The sequence below is a fragment of the Antechinus flavipes genome, chromosome 6 (genome assembly GCF_016432865.1).
Source record: "Antechinus flavipes isolate AdamAnt ecotype Samford, QLD, Australia chromosome 6, AdamAnt_v2, whole genome shotgun sequence".
Lineage (NCBI taxonomy): Eukaryota > Metazoa > Chordata > Mammalia > Dasyuromorphia > Dasyuridae > Antechinus > Antechinus flavipes.
The window spans coordinates 177,525,126-177,541,176 of record NC_067403.1 but is presented as its reverse complement, the minus strand read 5'-3'; the positions used below and the strand labels follow the sequence as shown (position 1 = coordinate 177,541,176).

General features: G+C 34.4%; 1 protein-coding gene across 1 annotated transcript in view; it reads left to right on the top strand.

The window, feature by feature from the left end:
• BLTP1 (bridge-like lipid transfer protein family member 1) overlaps nucleotides 1–16,051 on the top strand; it is a 236,236-nt gene that overhangs the window by 105,109 nt on the left and 115,076 nt on the right. The window contains exons 36-44 of the mRNA XM_051966253.1: nucleotides 3,982–4,179; nucleotides 6,415–6,626; nucleotides 8,480–8,631; nucleotides 9,312–9,462; nucleotides 9,658–9,810; nucleotides 11,374–11,614; nucleotides 12,123–12,271; nucleotides 14,838–15,057; nucleotides 15,731–15,889. Of these exons, the coding sequence (XP_051822213.1) occupies nucleotides 3,982–4,179; nucleotides 6,415–6,626; nucleotides 8,480–8,631; nucleotides 9,312–9,462; nucleotides 9,658–9,810; nucleotides 11,374–11,614; nucleotides 12,123–12,271; nucleotides 14,838–15,057; nucleotides 15,731–15,889 (1,635 nt within the window). The remainder of the gene's footprint in view (nucleotides 1–3,981; nucleotides 4,180–6,414; nucleotides 6,627–8,479; nucleotides 8,632–9,311; nucleotides 9,463–9,657; nucleotides 9,811–11,373; nucleotides 11,615–12,122; nucleotides 12,272–14,837; nucleotides 15,058–15,730; nucleotides 15,890–16,051) is intronic.

Genomic DNA, 16,051 nt, shown 5'->3' with positions numbered 1-16,051 from the left:
TTGAGGATTTTTTAGATTCTTCTAGCTTTCATGAGGTGGCCTGATACCCAGAAATAGCAAAGAATTTAAATCAGATGCTTGCTGTGGCTTTGAACCTGTTTCCTCTTCTGTAATAGAGAGAGCAAAATTTAATGTAGCCTAATTTCCAGAATTTTTCTTAAAATGAAGTGAGAATGTGTTTGTATAGGTAATGTTAATGATAAAACTCTAAGCACTATATGAATTCAGGGCCTTGTTACTATCTTGTCTAGTGGAGTAAATACTGATTAGAGACTGTCAGAGGGGTAGGGGACCAGATGGTCTTAAGAGGGCCTTTAAAGGCCTTAAAAGCCAAGCAAAGGAGATTTTATCTGATCCTAAAGACCATAGGAAACCACTGGATTCAGGAGAAGAAAGGAGTGACATGGTCAGATCTGCACTGAAGGAAAATTACAATGGTAACATGCAGCTCTATGAGCTGCTGCAATGATTGGGTTGAATTGGGAAGTTCCATTAATTGATCTAGGCAAGAGGGGACGAGGGCCTGGTCTAAGATGTGAGTGGAGGGGCTGCATAGAAAAGATGTTTGTGAAAGTTGAAACAACAGGATTTGGCAACTGATTGTGTGGCATGATGGGGAATGAGGAGTTGAGTTTGACACCAAACTTGACACCAAGTTATAAACCTAAGGCAGTGAGAGTATGATTGTGCCATTGACAGAAATCAGGAAGTTTAGGAAGAAATAAGCCTTAGAGAGTAAGAAAATTAGTGCAGTATTTTGACTTGTTTCATATGTATATCCATGATAATCTAGTTTGAAATGTCCAACATTTAATTGGTGATATAGGATTAAAGGTAAGGGAAGAAATGGAGGGTAGATACATGGAAATGAGAAGTAAAACCCTTGGAAGCTGATGAGGTTTCTTAAAAGAGAGTAGAGGACAAAATTTCTTAGTCTTTTTGGGGGGAGAGGGTTATGGACTTTTTGATAGCCTAGCCTAATAAAGCTCATGGATCTGTTTTCTGAACAATGTTTTCTAAAACCTAATGTTTTTAAATATGCAAAGGAAAAACAGAGATATAGGACAGATATATTGAGTTAATGGTAAGTTTTAGCAAAGATTTTTTCTTTTTAACGAAGAGGTGGATTTGAGTTTGTTTAAAGGAAGTAGAGAAGGAACTAGCTGATAAGGGAAAAGCTGGAGATTTAAGCGTGGGAGGATGATTGAGGATGAAGTCAATTGGAGAAGATAGAGCAGGATGCAATCAGATGTCTTTCTGAGTTTGGTAAGGATGACTACTTTGTCTCTGTCAGAGGACTTAACAGTTCTGGGAAGATAGGGGGATGTGGGAGTTGTTATCGAGGAGTATTGAGATGAAGAATGGCCTGTTTTCTCAAAAACTTAGGAAGGAAAAACTCAGTTAAGAGAGAGAGAAGAGGAAGTATAAGAGGTTTTAGGAAGGGAGAGAATATTCAAAATAGTTTTTGTGAGGAGTGAAATAGCAACTCAAGGAAGAATAAAAGGATTTTTTGTTGGCAATTAAGAGCACAGGTAAAGTTAGATAACATGGATTTGTACTTTACTTAGAGTGACTAAGGACTTTCCTCCAGCTTCATTCAGTTTCTGAATGAGAAAGGGGAAAGGCAGATGATGACCATCATCCAAGGCTAAGATTTATCAAGGGAAAAACAGTGATAGGAACAAGGGCCAGGGATTTAAGAGAAGAGGACAGTATAAAAATTGAAAAGGACATAAGATCCCCTTGTGCTTAAGGTTGGTTAACTATGAAAAGCATTTGATTTAATAGAGCAAATTCTCCCCTGCATGACTTCATTCATGAGTCCTTAATGCTTATAGAGAGATCTTTTTATTGAACTTCTTCCCACAACTATCAAGCTAGATATGACCCAAAGGGGTTTGCCATTTTTAGAAAGAGTCTATTCATTAAAGACTCCAAATGGAAGGAGACTGTTCGATTCCCAGTCAAATGGAATATCTGAAGAGAAACCAGCTGAAACATTCTTCTGAGACTTATCTTCTAGTGTTAGTCTAAGAGCACCAGCAAGACTAAACTCATGAAATTTCTAAGTAGTTTAGCTCTAGAATAAAAATGTGTCTGGCTTAGGTTTCTAAGAAGGAGGCTCAGGGTTTTTAAAAGATTTACCAGAAAAAAAACTTGCCAGAAGGAGAGCAAAGAAAAGTAGAAGCAGAACTCATAAGTCCTCTGTTATCTTCATAGTGCTCAGGAAAGGAAAAAGCCAATAAGGACAGGACCCTTTGTAGCTGCCAATTTAAAACTTTACTTCCTAGTCCTTTCCTGACTTTCCATTCTCCTTATATGGTCCCATCATATTGGTGTGCAGTCCCTTTCTGTCCCTGCCTATATACTGATTGTTCCCCTATGCCTGGAATGGTCTCTTCCCATTCCTTCCCTTGTCTTCTTTTGCTTCCTTGAATATTTAGCTCAATTTCACCTTCTTCAGGAGTTCTTTCCTGAATGTTCAGCTGCAGGTGCCTTAAGAAGGTACATGTCTCCTGCATTCTATGTTCAATTATCCTGGTTGTCTTTTGGTTCACTTGAAGGAGTTCCTCATGATTTCCTTTTTGTGATCCACTCCTGTCCTCTGCTGGCTTACAATCTCTTTACCAGAGTTTGCACTGACTGTCTAGATATGAGACTCTCACTTTCACCAGTTTCTGGCCCATATACCTGATGATTTTTTTCCTCCTGATCAATTGTGGTAATCTTGTGCAGTTTTGACCTGGATGCAAAGATTTATTTCTGTTTTTATTTTGTATTCTCTATCATAATGATATAATCTTTTTTTTTTAAAAAGATGTTTACTGAGATTGATACGGACAATCAGGCTTTCTCTATGATGTATTACATCGCCATCTTAACTAGAACTCTTCTCAGAGCATTAAAAAAATTAATTTTGTTTCTGTCTTTTGTTTTTACATCACTTAAATTTACCTTTGTTCCAATCAATACATCAAAAAAAATCTGAAAATATATACACCATTCTTGTGAGAGGACCTCTCACCCATCTCTGCAAAGAGATGAGGATTTTAGAGTGTGAATGGAGAGAAGTCTTCTTTTTCTTCTTTGGGGGCCATGCTTGTTCTTTATAATGTTGAAACCTTTGTTTCTGTTTATTAATGATGTAGGTTTTTTCATTTATGTAGTTATAGTGTATATTGTTTTCTGTCTCCGCTGACTTCACTGCATCAGTTCATCTGAATGTTTGTTTGCTTTTCTGTTCATCATCATCATCATTCCTTACAGTACAATAATATTCCATTACCTTCATGTACCCTAATTGATTTAGCCTTTTCACACTTGAAAGGCATCTACTTCATATTTTAGATATATTAATTTTGTTCGTGCAAAAGTTATTTCTTTTTCATGTAATGCAAATGATGTGTTTTATCTTTGGTAATAATTTCTATCCTTTGTGTGTAATCTGTAGCACATCCTTCATTTTTCTTGATTATTTGATAAATGAATTTTGTTTTATTTTGTTTTGTCTACATGATGATGAGTACGTGGAATATTAGTAGTGATATGAATATGAAAATACAACTATTTTCAGTTTTTTCCCCCAGTAGTTTTTATTCTAGATTTTAAAGACAATCTTTTTTGCCTTTGAAGACTTGTATCCTATTTCTCAGTTTTTCCTCTTCTAAAAAAAGGCAAACAAAAGCTATCCACATATTTATTATCTAAAATATATTTGGGAATTTCAAAAGATTGTATGCTAATGAAATATATATTATCTTTTTTAAGAATTTCAATCTAGGATGGGGGGAAGGAGGGGAAAAATAGGGACAAAAGGTTTGGCAGTTGTCAATGTTGCAAAATTACCCATGCATATAACTTGTAAATAAAAAGTTATTTAAAAAAAAAAAGAATTTCAAGCTATCTCTAGTTAAAAATTGTTCACAATAACTTAAGTCACCCACAAAAGAACTGTTGTTATTTACTTTATTTTGGAAATAGATAATGGGACCTGTGCCATTACTGCTATTCCTTTTGAAAAGTCAAAGGTTTTATTTACTCTTGAGGAATTGGATGAATTTACTTTTGTGGATGAAACTGATCATCAAGCTATTCCAGATGTAACTCGAGTCGGGCCTAGCCAAGAAAAGTGGGGCTGGATCATGTTTGAGTGTGGCTTGGAAAACCTGACAATAAAAGGTGAATATCACATGGGGAGGCTGTGCTGGGGATTTTACAATGAAATTCAAAATGTTTGGAGTAGATGTATTACTGTTATCCTGAAGGTGATATCTGTATGAGAGAACTCACTTTGTGCCATCATACTTGGCCTGCATTGAGGAGACAAAGTCAAAAATGAAGTTGTTGGTATACTCATAATACTTATATGCTTCTGTTTGTTGAAGGGCAGGGAAAAACTGGGTGTGGAGAGCAAGAATCAGGACTTTTCATGGAGAAAGTCATGTTTGAGCTGAGATTTTAGGGAAACAGTAAAGTACGAAAAAGGTAGAGGATTTGGGGTACAAAGACAAAAATCTGTGTCTTTAAGGAAAATTGAATTCTCTCAGAGAAAACAACCAAGATCTCTATAGCAGGAGTTGGCAAACTGCAGTCCAACGATAGATCCAAATGCTACCTACTTTTTACAACAAAGAATGGTTTTTATATTTCTAAATAAAATTTTATTTTATTGCAGGTAGGATTTGGCATTTGGGCTATAGCTTTCTGACCCTCTGATCTATAGGTACATACAAAATTTATATAAAATAAATTTAAGACACTTTTAGAAATGTGGATGTGAGCACCTGTGAGCTTGGGTCAGGAAAGGCCTCCTACTGAAGGTGACCCTGAAGCTGATTTTTTAAAGGGAGGCAAGGATTTCAAGGCAAAGATGGGAAAGGAGTGTATTTCGCGTTGATAGATTCCCAGTGAGAAAGCATGAAGACTATAGGACATAGAGGAGTATATGGGCGTGGGTGTGTGAAAGGAACAAAGTTTAGGATAGAGCCCTGCCCCTAGAGTCAAATCCAACTTCAGACACTTAACACTTTCTAGCTGGATTAACTTGGGCAAGCTACTTAACCCCAATTGTCTCACACCCCCTCCTCCCAAAAAAAAACAAAGTTTAATTTTCATGAAGCTTTCAGTTTTAATTATATGGTAATATTGAGAATATAAACTTTGATTTCTTTAGATAACAGCAATTTTTGCAGTTTTTTTATGTAAAAATCTTTTTGGTAGAAAAAAAATCATAAAATTCCCTTATTCAGGAATTTATACAAATACTTCCGAGAGATAAAAGCCTTATTTCTAAAAACAAACTGAATCAAATTTATAAGAATACAAATCATTCCCCAATTGATAAATGGCTAAAGGATATGAATAGACAATTTTCAGATGAAGAAATTAAATTCATTTCTAGTCATGAAAAAATTCTCCAAATCACTATTGATTAGAGAAATGTAAATCAAGACAACTCTGAGATACTACTTCACTTTTATCAGATTGACTAATATGACAGGAAACGATAATAATAAATATTAGAGGGGATGTGGGAAAACTGGGACACTAAAGCATTATTGGTGGAATTTTAAAGTGATCCAGCTATTTAGGAGAGCACTTTGGAACTATACCCAAAGGGCTATAAAACAGTGCATACCCTTTGATCCAGCAGTATCTGTGGATACTGTGTCCCAAAGAGATCACAAAAGAGGGAAAGGGACTCACATGTGCAAAATTGTCTGTAGCAGCTCTTTCTATAGTGATAAAGAATTAGAAATAGAGTGGATGTCCCTCAGTTGTAAAATCAGCTGAATAAGCAATGGTATATATATGCAGTGGAATATTATTCTATAAGAAATGATAAGCATTTATCATCAAATCAAATGATTTCAGAAAAGCCTAGAAAGACTTACATGAATTGATGCTGAGTGAAGTGACCAGAACCAGGAGAACAACTGTACACACACATTAACAGCAAGATTATGTGATGATCAACTATGATAAGACACAGCAGTGCAGTGATCCAAGACAATTTCAATAAATTCGGAATGGAAAATGTTATCCACGTTCAAAGAGAGAACTATGGAGACTAAATGTCGATTGAAATGTATTTTTATCTTTGCTTGTTTCTTTGCTTTTTGCTTTTTTTCCCATTTGGTCTGATTTTTCTTGTACAATATGACAAATATGGAAATACGTCTACAAAATATTGTACATGTATCAGATTGCTTGCTATCTTGGGAGGAGGGAGGTAAGCAAGAAAGGGAGAAAATTTTGGAAAGCAAAATGTCAGAAAAATGAATGTTGAAAACTTATCTTCATGTATTTGGAAAAATAAGATGCTATTGAAGAAAAAAAGCAAATACTTCACAGAGAATAGCATTCAAACATTTTTCTATTCCTGGTTTAATAAATGAGCATCTGTCTTTACAGGAGGAAGACAATCTGGTGCTATTTTATACAATACTATTGGAATTATGGGTAAATCTAATGTCACAGAAAGAGGTGGACTGCTGACATCCAATAATTCTTCTGATTCCCCAACGGGCAGTGGTTATAATACTGATGTATCTGATGATAATCTTCCTTGTGACCGAATAAGCCCTTCTTCCGACATAAATGGAAATTCTATTTCAGACGAACAGGTTGGTGACTCAGAAAAGTTCTGGATCACATTTGCTTGTTTTATTTTACAAGTTTAATTTATCTAATTAAATTGTTATCAGTGTTTCCTGTAAAACATTCAGTTGTCTAATTTCATGGGTAATAGACTATCTTTTCAATCTTTGAATTTCCCATGTCTCGAATATAATAAGCATTTTGTTGAACAAAAGAACTAAGATGAGAAACTAAGAAATATCAAGCTTCAGTTTTAATATTGAAATAAAAAAATTTGTGAGATTTCAATTTTTTTAAAGTCTAGTTTCAGATTATGTCATTTAAGTCCTGAATCTATATGTAGTCCAATTTTAGATAATGAGATTTGAATAGGACAGTTAAACTGTAGGTTGCACATCTTTTTTCTGCATAGGATGAAAATTTTTTGTTGTTACACATTGAATCCACAGAAACAAACACATGCAGAATAAGAAATAGTTAATACATACAAACTTTAACATGTTATAGTCAACCTTTTAACAAAGTAAAACCAGCGATCACTTTACCTATAAACATTTTTTTTTAATGTAGGTCTTTTAAAACAATTCAGATTTTAAATTTTTATTGATATCCTTTATTTATGTCCCAATATATTCTTCCTTGCAGAACTATCCCTAGAGAACAGTTCCTTGCAACAAAGAGTAGAAAAGGAGGGACAAAAACACAATTCAGCAAAATCAACATATTTAAAAATTCTGATTTTGTGTGTATTGCTCAATGCAACACACATTCCCAGATTTATATGAAGAAGGAGGGAGATCAGAGGAAAGAGGTGTCTTCTTTCTCTTCTTTGTGTCCAAGTTTGGTCAATATTATTTGACAGTTTTCAGTTTTGATTATTTTGTTGTCACTATCATTTATCATAATTGTGTATGATGTTTTCCTGTTTTTATTTCATTTTGCAGCTATTCATAAATATGAATATGAATTTATAAATCTTTCTTTGTTCCCCTATTTGCATATTTATTTCTTCTTGTAGCCCAATGATATTTAATTACACTTATATACCACAGTTTGTTTAGCCATGCTCCAACTCTTGGGCATCTACTTTTTGAAGAAACATTTATTAATAAACAAAAAGAGAGAGAGAGAGAAGAAGCATACACACACATATTCGAATTCAATATATCCCTCATTGTTGCAATGGTTTCATCTATTTGATTGCTTAAGAAAAAAATTCTAGGTCTTAACTTTTTCTTCCAGTCTTAATAGTGATTTAAAAACTATTTATATAAATGATTCAATTTATTTAATTTAATGATATTTTTGAGAAATAGGCTTTTCAAGCCTTTCCTGTTGCTTGAGGTATATGTCTGATTTCTCTGTTCTGTTTTATAATTATACATGTGATCTTGGGTACATTGCTTTACCATTCTGGGAACCTCTTCAGAATCAGAAGGTTACTATCAAGAACAGCTGTTGCAGGATCATAGATGGAAGAAACTATCTCTTCTGCAACCATTTCTTGGAGAATATAAAAACCTGACTCCACAAAGTAACCCTTTTGGAGGCTATGGAACTTTGAACCACAAATTAGGACTTAGAGAAGTCTTAGTTATAGATGTTTTATTGTCACAGTAAAGAAAGAATGTTTTACTCTGGGAAGTAGAGAAACCTGTATTTTTGTTCTTGTGCCATAGAGATACTACCTTTGTGACTTTAACTTCCATGGGTTCACTTGACTCATTGGTAAAATAGGCATGAAAAGAATGCACAGGCTACCCAAGCACAGAGAAGTAATTGAGTGATTTCTGAAAGTCTTAAAATTTGTCACAGACGGTCAAAATTTTAACAGTAATTTAATGCCAGTTTGTTTGTGTCTTTTTACTTGTCTATGTAGGATGAAGGAGTTGAATCAGATGATTTGAAAAAAGATCTCCCTTTATTGCCTCCCCCACCAGATTCCTGCAGCATGAAGTTGACTATCAAAGAAATTTGGTTTAGTTTTGCTGCTCCAACCAATGTGAGGTCACCTGCACACACCTTTTCTAGGTGAGGCTTATAAAAATTAATTTACTTTGATATTTGAGGTACTATTTCAAGCTTTATAGATTACTTATTCAATTTTACATATATCTCGAAATGTATGTTCCTACAATAATCTGAGCATCTCAGATTGTGGAAAGGACCTTGGATTTCAGAAGGCACTGTGTGCCCATAGAATCCAGATCTTTTTTTTTTTTTTTCCCTGAGGCAATTGGGGTTAAGTGACTTACCCACGGTCACACAGCTAGGAAGTGTTAAGTGTCTGAGGTCATCTTTCATAGCATTCTCACTCTCTTTGTTGTTATTTGCTTGCATTTTTTTTTTTTATTTCCTCAGTTTTTCTTTTTCTTCCTTCTTGATCTGATTTTTCTTGCACAACCAGATAACTGTATAAATATGTATACACATATTGGATCTAACATGTATTTCAACATATTTAACATGTATTGGACTACCTGCCAGATAGGGGAGGGAATGGGGGAAAGAAGGGGAAAATTTGCAACAAAAAGTTATGCAAGGGTCAATATTGGAAAAATTACCCATGCTCTGCAAATAAAAAGCTTTAATAAAAAAATAAAAAAATAAATTAAAAAAAAATTATGTTGATAGAAAGCTGAATTTAATCATTCAGGACACACCATTGAAATATAGATAGTCTGATATTGAGTAATGTTTTTTGTAACCAGGCAGCTGAATCTTTTAAGTACTGCTACACCTGCTGTAGGTGCTTGGCTTGTTCCCATTGATCAACTGAAATCATCTTTAAACAAATTAGAAACTGAAGGAACTTTAAGAATTTGTGCTGTAATGGGATGTATAATGACAGAGGCCTTGGAGGTATGTATGTGTGATTGATATATTTTTGATAATAGTGAAAATGTAAAAGCCCACTTTATTTTGAATGACTATATTTTATTTTCCTTTATCAGTAATTTATTAGCCTATATAATAAATTGCCAGTAAATTCTTATGTTTAGGAGGATCTTTGGTCATATCTATATGCCATTTTATGATATTTGATATTTGTTTCAGAATAAAAGCATGCACTTTCCTTTAAGAAGCAAATACAACAGACTTACCAAACTCGCTCGTTTTCTCCAAGAAAATCCTTCATGTTTACTTTGCAACATCCTACATCACTACCTTCACCAGGCAAATTATTCTATCATTGATGATGCTACAATGGTGAGTTACTAAAATGAAGAATTAGCTTTCAACTTGGGAAACCTTAATCTCCTTGAGGGCCTCTGATTTGTCAGGGGAAAAATTAAGTCCCAAAGACAAACAAACATTCAGCTTAGGTTTGGCATCCATATTTTAAATTTAAAAATTATGCATGCAGAATTTTTTTAATGAATGTAACTGTTATTGCATTTCTACATTTTTTGTAATCTAAGCTGGAGTAGAAAAAGAAGGTAGGGATGACAAGAAGAAAAATGATGAGGCACAAGTAAATGGAAATAAGGGAAAAAAGGAAAGGGGTAGAAAAGATTCAGTAAATATTGTGGTATCACGGTGAAGTAGGGTCTTGTATTTTCCAGGCTATTAACTTAAGCTGTTTTCAGAGCTATGTGGTAGACTAGTTCTGCTTCAGGACATCCACCAATAGTTTAGATTTGACATGGTCAGAAAGAGCCACTTATCCAGAGTTCATTCAGCAGCTAATAGCCAGCCACCCCAGGGCTGCTGAAAGAAGAAGCCATGGAACTTATTCTTGTTCTGTGCCCTCTAGGGCAAGACTAATGTTTCTCGTGATGCTCTTGGATCAGATGATGAGGAAGTGATGTTATAGCTGGGGCTTTTAGACCCCTGAGCCAGTCAGATCTCAAGGACAGTTTTACTACCTTTTAAAAAACCCTGGTTTAACTTGCACAGGGGAGAGATCCATCAATGCCCTTGCTCCCATTGGCCACAAAAGCATTAAGACAGTTTCAGCGGCTTTGAGAAAGCAGGTAACTAATTTGTCCTCTTTCCACAGTTATTCGCTCTCATTTGTGAAATTGTCATAGTTACAGGAATAGTTATAGTGTAGTAGAGCTAGGTCTGCAATGTAGTGACATCATCCAGAGTAAACTACTTTGAAGTAATTACATAATTTATATGATCAGTTATATCTTAGTGTTGTTCTTTGGACACAGAAAACCAGATTAGCTATTTTTAAAAGACATGCCTGTTTTTTGACTGAAGCTAAATGGATAAGCACAAATGGATCCAAAAAATAAATAATTTTCAAAATTAGAAATGTGTTCTTTTGACTTTCTAAGACTTAATATTTAATTTTGCTACAAATACTTGTAATGATTCAGAAAATTTGCCCATTCAGTTGCATTCTACTTGTCCACATACAGATCATGTTGGGTATAAAGTCTTGTCATTTTTCTGCCTTATAAAATGTCACATTTTTTTTTCGTATATTTAAAACACAACAAAAAATAAATAAAAAAACAAAACTAGGTGTATTTCTCAGGTCTTTTCCATCTCTAAACATGTAATGATCATAGTTACTTGATATTTGTATGATGGAATGTTTCCATTTTCTACCTCATTTGTTACTTGAGTTTCCCAAATAATTTTGAATAGGGGCAGGAATAGAAAGACTGCCTTCACTTAAACTTGATTTGTCATTTTACACACTCTTCTACCCTCACTCAGTTCCATTATTTCCACTTCATCTGTATACATTTGAGAAGATAGGTATTTATTTGTTTCATTTTTGGAATGCTGTTTTAAACTCTCTTGTTGTTACAGAGTGATGGACTTCCTGCTTTAGTAACTTTAAAAAAAGGTCTGGTTGCACTTGCAAGGCAATGGATGAAATTCATTGTGGTCACACCAGCTTTTAAAGGTGTCAGCTTACACAGGCCAGCTCAGGCCTTGAAACCCCAAGCTATGGTGAACCATGAGCATGAGGATGGACTGGGACTAGACAGTGGTGGTGGTCTTCAGAGTGATACTAGTGCTGATGGTGCCGAATTTGAATTTGATGCAGGTAATTTTGTAATCTTAGTTTTTGCCTCTGAAGAATAATTACTTTTTATAGCAGGTCTTATCCCAGCGATATAGTACACTAATATTGATGGTATTTGAAACAAAATTAAAATATGAATGGAAGAACAAAATATAATGTTTACAGTGGAGGGCCCTAATATTTTTCAGAATACTTTGTTTTCCTCATCAAGAAAGCAAGAAATATCATTTATTCAGATTTTTGAATCCATATATACATCATATGAATATAAGAAACCTGTACTGATGCTCAAGAAGCATAATATTTTCATATGGCTCAGAATATTTTTTTCTTTTTCTGATAGTAAGGAAATATAAAGTTATATTAGTGGAGAATGAAGTAGTGACTTAGTAAATTTAGTATAGCATTTAGTACAGATCAGTTGCCATAGAAACATCTAAATCTACTTACACTTGTTTCAATCTGTACAAATATGGTCAAAGACAGATCAGTTCATCTATATTTAATTCATTGATTTTGAATGTTCTAGCAACCGTCAGTGAACACACAATGCTTCTAGAGGGAACAGCCAACCGGCCTCCACAAGGGGGTGTTTCTTCTGGACCTGTAAGTGGAGCTGAGATCATGAGGAAATTGTCAAAGACACACACCCACAGTGACTCTGCTTTAAAAATAAAGGTATATTACAACTACTTGGCCTTTTTTGTGTGTGTCTTCTTTTTCTTCATGTTGTGCGTTTAAGTGAAGAGATCATGTATAAACTATTTGGGATTTCATATTAATATATTTTATTGTTTGTAATTTTCAATTTTAAATTTAATGTCATTAGATACTATAAGCATATTCTCTTGAATAGATATAAGCCGTAACAAATAATAGTACTCAATACTCAGGGCAGGGCGGCAAATGCCAAATGATCATATGAGGTTTAATTTGCACTTTAAGGCTACACCAGATTACCAAAAGAATAATTTATACAACTTGATAAAATAATAACAGTAATATCCATTTAAATAATTTATTTTTTGGTGTTGGTTGTTTCTATTTCCATTGCTATAGTGTCTCTACTTACTTCATCTTTCATCAGTTCATGTAACTCTTTCCATGATTCTGTGTATTCATATTTATTGTTTCTTATACCCCAATTATATTTATATACCACAGTTTATTTAGATGTTCTCCAGATGATTGACCTCTGCTCAATTTCTACCTCTTTGTTACTAAGAAAAGCATTGTTATATTTTTAAATCTATAGAATCTTTTTGTCTTTGACCTGACTCAAATATGGTATCACTTTTTCAAAAGGTATGAACATTTTAGCCATTTTCTTCTTTTCTAGAAAAGTTGGACCAATTTAGAGCTCCACTAACAGCCTTAGTCTCCTTATCTTTCCACAACCCCTGCAACAGTGACTATTCCCATTGTCATCTTTTGCTAAATGTGAATTGAAATCTCAAAAATTTTGACTTCCATTTCTTTTAGCATGTTCATTCATGGTGGTTGTTAATAGTTTGCAATTCTTCTTTTGAAAATTGTTCGTTTATACTTTGACCATTTATCTATTGGGAAATGAAATCTTTACCCTTCCTTTCAGTACTCTGAAAGGACCCTAGAAGTAGGGAAACATTGTAAGCCTGGGTTTTTTCTATGAAAAGGATTTCACCTAGCTTCCTGTGGGTTACCTAAAATAACTTGGTCAGTGCTCTTTAACATCACTAGGGGAAGTCTCTTGGAACATTTGTCAATTTGTAGCCCTTTATAAGAGCAAGAATCTGGAATCCGACTTTTCAGTGAGTATTGTGAATGCTTTTTTCTTTACTCTGTTTAGGTTTACTTTGTTCATTGCCTTTGGAAGGCATTCCTATGTTATAGCTGTGGAAGAGATGGTATATAGAGAAAGTTTCAATTGAAAATCTAATTGAAAGTCAGTCATCCTTAGGATGTAGCATAACTTCTTCTCTGGGGCATATTAATTCATAAAGCTTTGTCATTTTCTTGCCAGGTCCCATACCTGCAAGTGTCTTTTTTTCTCATGAATGATGACTATGTTGGCCAGAATGTAGGCAGGACCAGTGGTCTGATGAGTGCTGCTATTCCTAGGACTTTGGGGGTTATTTTTTTGTTGGTGGCAGTTGTCTGTGGTAATGGTGCAGAAGCAGGTCCATTCTGTACTGATATTTGTTGTTGATGTTATTGTGCATTGTCTTTAGAATCTTTACTTCAGTATGTTCAAAACAGCTTCTTTCTTTCAAGGGTTTCAGTAAGAACAAAGTTGATAGGACTTTCCTGATTTTGCTTCCTTAGGTTAAGGCATGTGACTTATGTTGGTACAGTGACAAAATGACAAAATTCAAAGTCTTATAGCATTGACAGTGTGTGTGCCCCTTGGCAAATGGTTTAGCTTCTCTGAAAATCATATATGTGCTCTTCAAGAAATCAACATAAAACATGCAAGAAGCCAGTTGCTGGTTCTTGTCATTTCTAATCATTATTAATAAAGAATTAGACTCAGAGTCAGAAAGACCTGAGTTTGAATTATGATGCAGACACTTATTTGTTGTGTGACCCTGGACATATTATTGATAAATAAATATGAATAATAAAGCATTTTTTAAGTGCCAGCCTCTGGTCAACATGAAACCTCTCTTGGTTCTAATAATAGTATCTTTCTCAAAAGATTCTGTGAGGATCAAATGAGGTAATAGAGCACTTTGGAAACCATAAGGTGCTCTGTCAAGTGTTAGCTATTAGCTGCTAATATGTAGATAATTGACAAAGTATCTTGATTATCAGCCACTAATGTCACTAGCCAGAGTGACCAACATTAAGCCACCTCCTTGATTACCCAGCAGGCAGTAGCTAGTCTTCTACTGAGAGGTGGGGGATGGGTAAAGAGGTATCCAGGCCAGGGAGGAGGTACCGATTAAGGGTCCTGTTTATCCTCAGATAGAGGAAGATGGAAGTGGCTGGAGGGTGGGAGTGAGGATAAAGGAAGATTCTCGGTGTAAAGAAAAGAATCCAAAAATAATTCATAGTTTATGGGGAGACTGAACTTGAGCATTAGAGGCAGTCAATGAGCAATTACTGATTTGGTGGCTGTTTTTATTTATTCCTTTTTCTTAGGGGACCTAAGCATACTTTTCATGTATTTCATGCATCATATTTATAGGCTGGACTAAAATGGTTACCAAAGTTCCTTCCAATTCTAAAATTCCATAATTCCTTTTATGTGTTTCTTCTTCAGGGTATACATCCATATCATTCTTTGAGCTACACCAGTGGAGATACAGCCACAGATTCACCAGTACATGTGGGTCGTTCTGGGATGCCTGTCAAAGAAAGTCCAAGGAAGGAGAGTCTACTTAGTTATTTGACTGGGAGTTTTCCAAGCTTGCATAATCTCCTGGAAGGGACTCCTCAGAGAAGTGCTACAACAGTTAAAAGTAGTTCTTTGACAAGAACAGGTATTCTTTCTAGTTAAGTAAGCATTTATTAAGTATCTGCTATATTCAAAGATCCATGGAAGGCTCTTGAAAAGTAACTAAGAAAAAATGAGAGTCCCCTGTTTCCAAAGAACTTATATTCTTGGTTTGAAAATGAGGAAGATGTTCTTAAAAAAAAAAAAAAAGTTGAGTTCTTAAGTGAAATTAATATTGATAGTTTAAATTCTGTTTTTAAATGAAGGCTTCAATTGTAAAAGTAATTTACTGCAACTATATATTAATAAGTTTTTTGAGGTCAGTGACTGTCGTTCTATGTTTTGTTTATCTCTCAGCACTACACATTCCACAGCATGTTCAGTAATTGGTTGTTGATAATACCTAGTCATAATTCATCTTCAGAAACCTTTTTTGTTGGTGATAATCCATTTGTCTTTCTTGTCCTTCCTTGCCATTAATGATCCTTGTCATAAGATGAATTTCTTTTTGAACTAATTAATACTTCATTTCAAATCTCTTCCATTAAGATAAAAGTAAACTTTTGTGTCATAACATCAATATCATGTAGTGCTTTATTTATAAAAGAAACTCCAAAATACCTCTCAACTATTGAGGAATAATTTCTTAATAAATTTTGTCTGTTACTTTGCAAATAACACAATCAAAAATACTGTACTCAAAAAAATTGTATTTACAGGAAACACAGTAGCCACAGACATGTTATCTGAACATCCTTTGCTATCTGAGCCTTCCTCTGTCAGCTTCTATAATTGGATGTCAAATGCTGTGGGCAATCGAGGAAGTGTGGTACAAGAATCTCCTGCTCCAAAATCAGGACACAATAGTCTTCCAACAGGTATTGTTGAGTTGACCGTTTCTTTTTGTACTTCGAATAGTGTTTGTTTTTGTTTTGTTTGTTTTTTTGTTTTTGTTTTTGTTTTTACTTATCATGGAGTTTTACTTTTGAAATATGACAGATATGAACCTTCTATGAAACATTTCTCTCTTCAAAAACTAC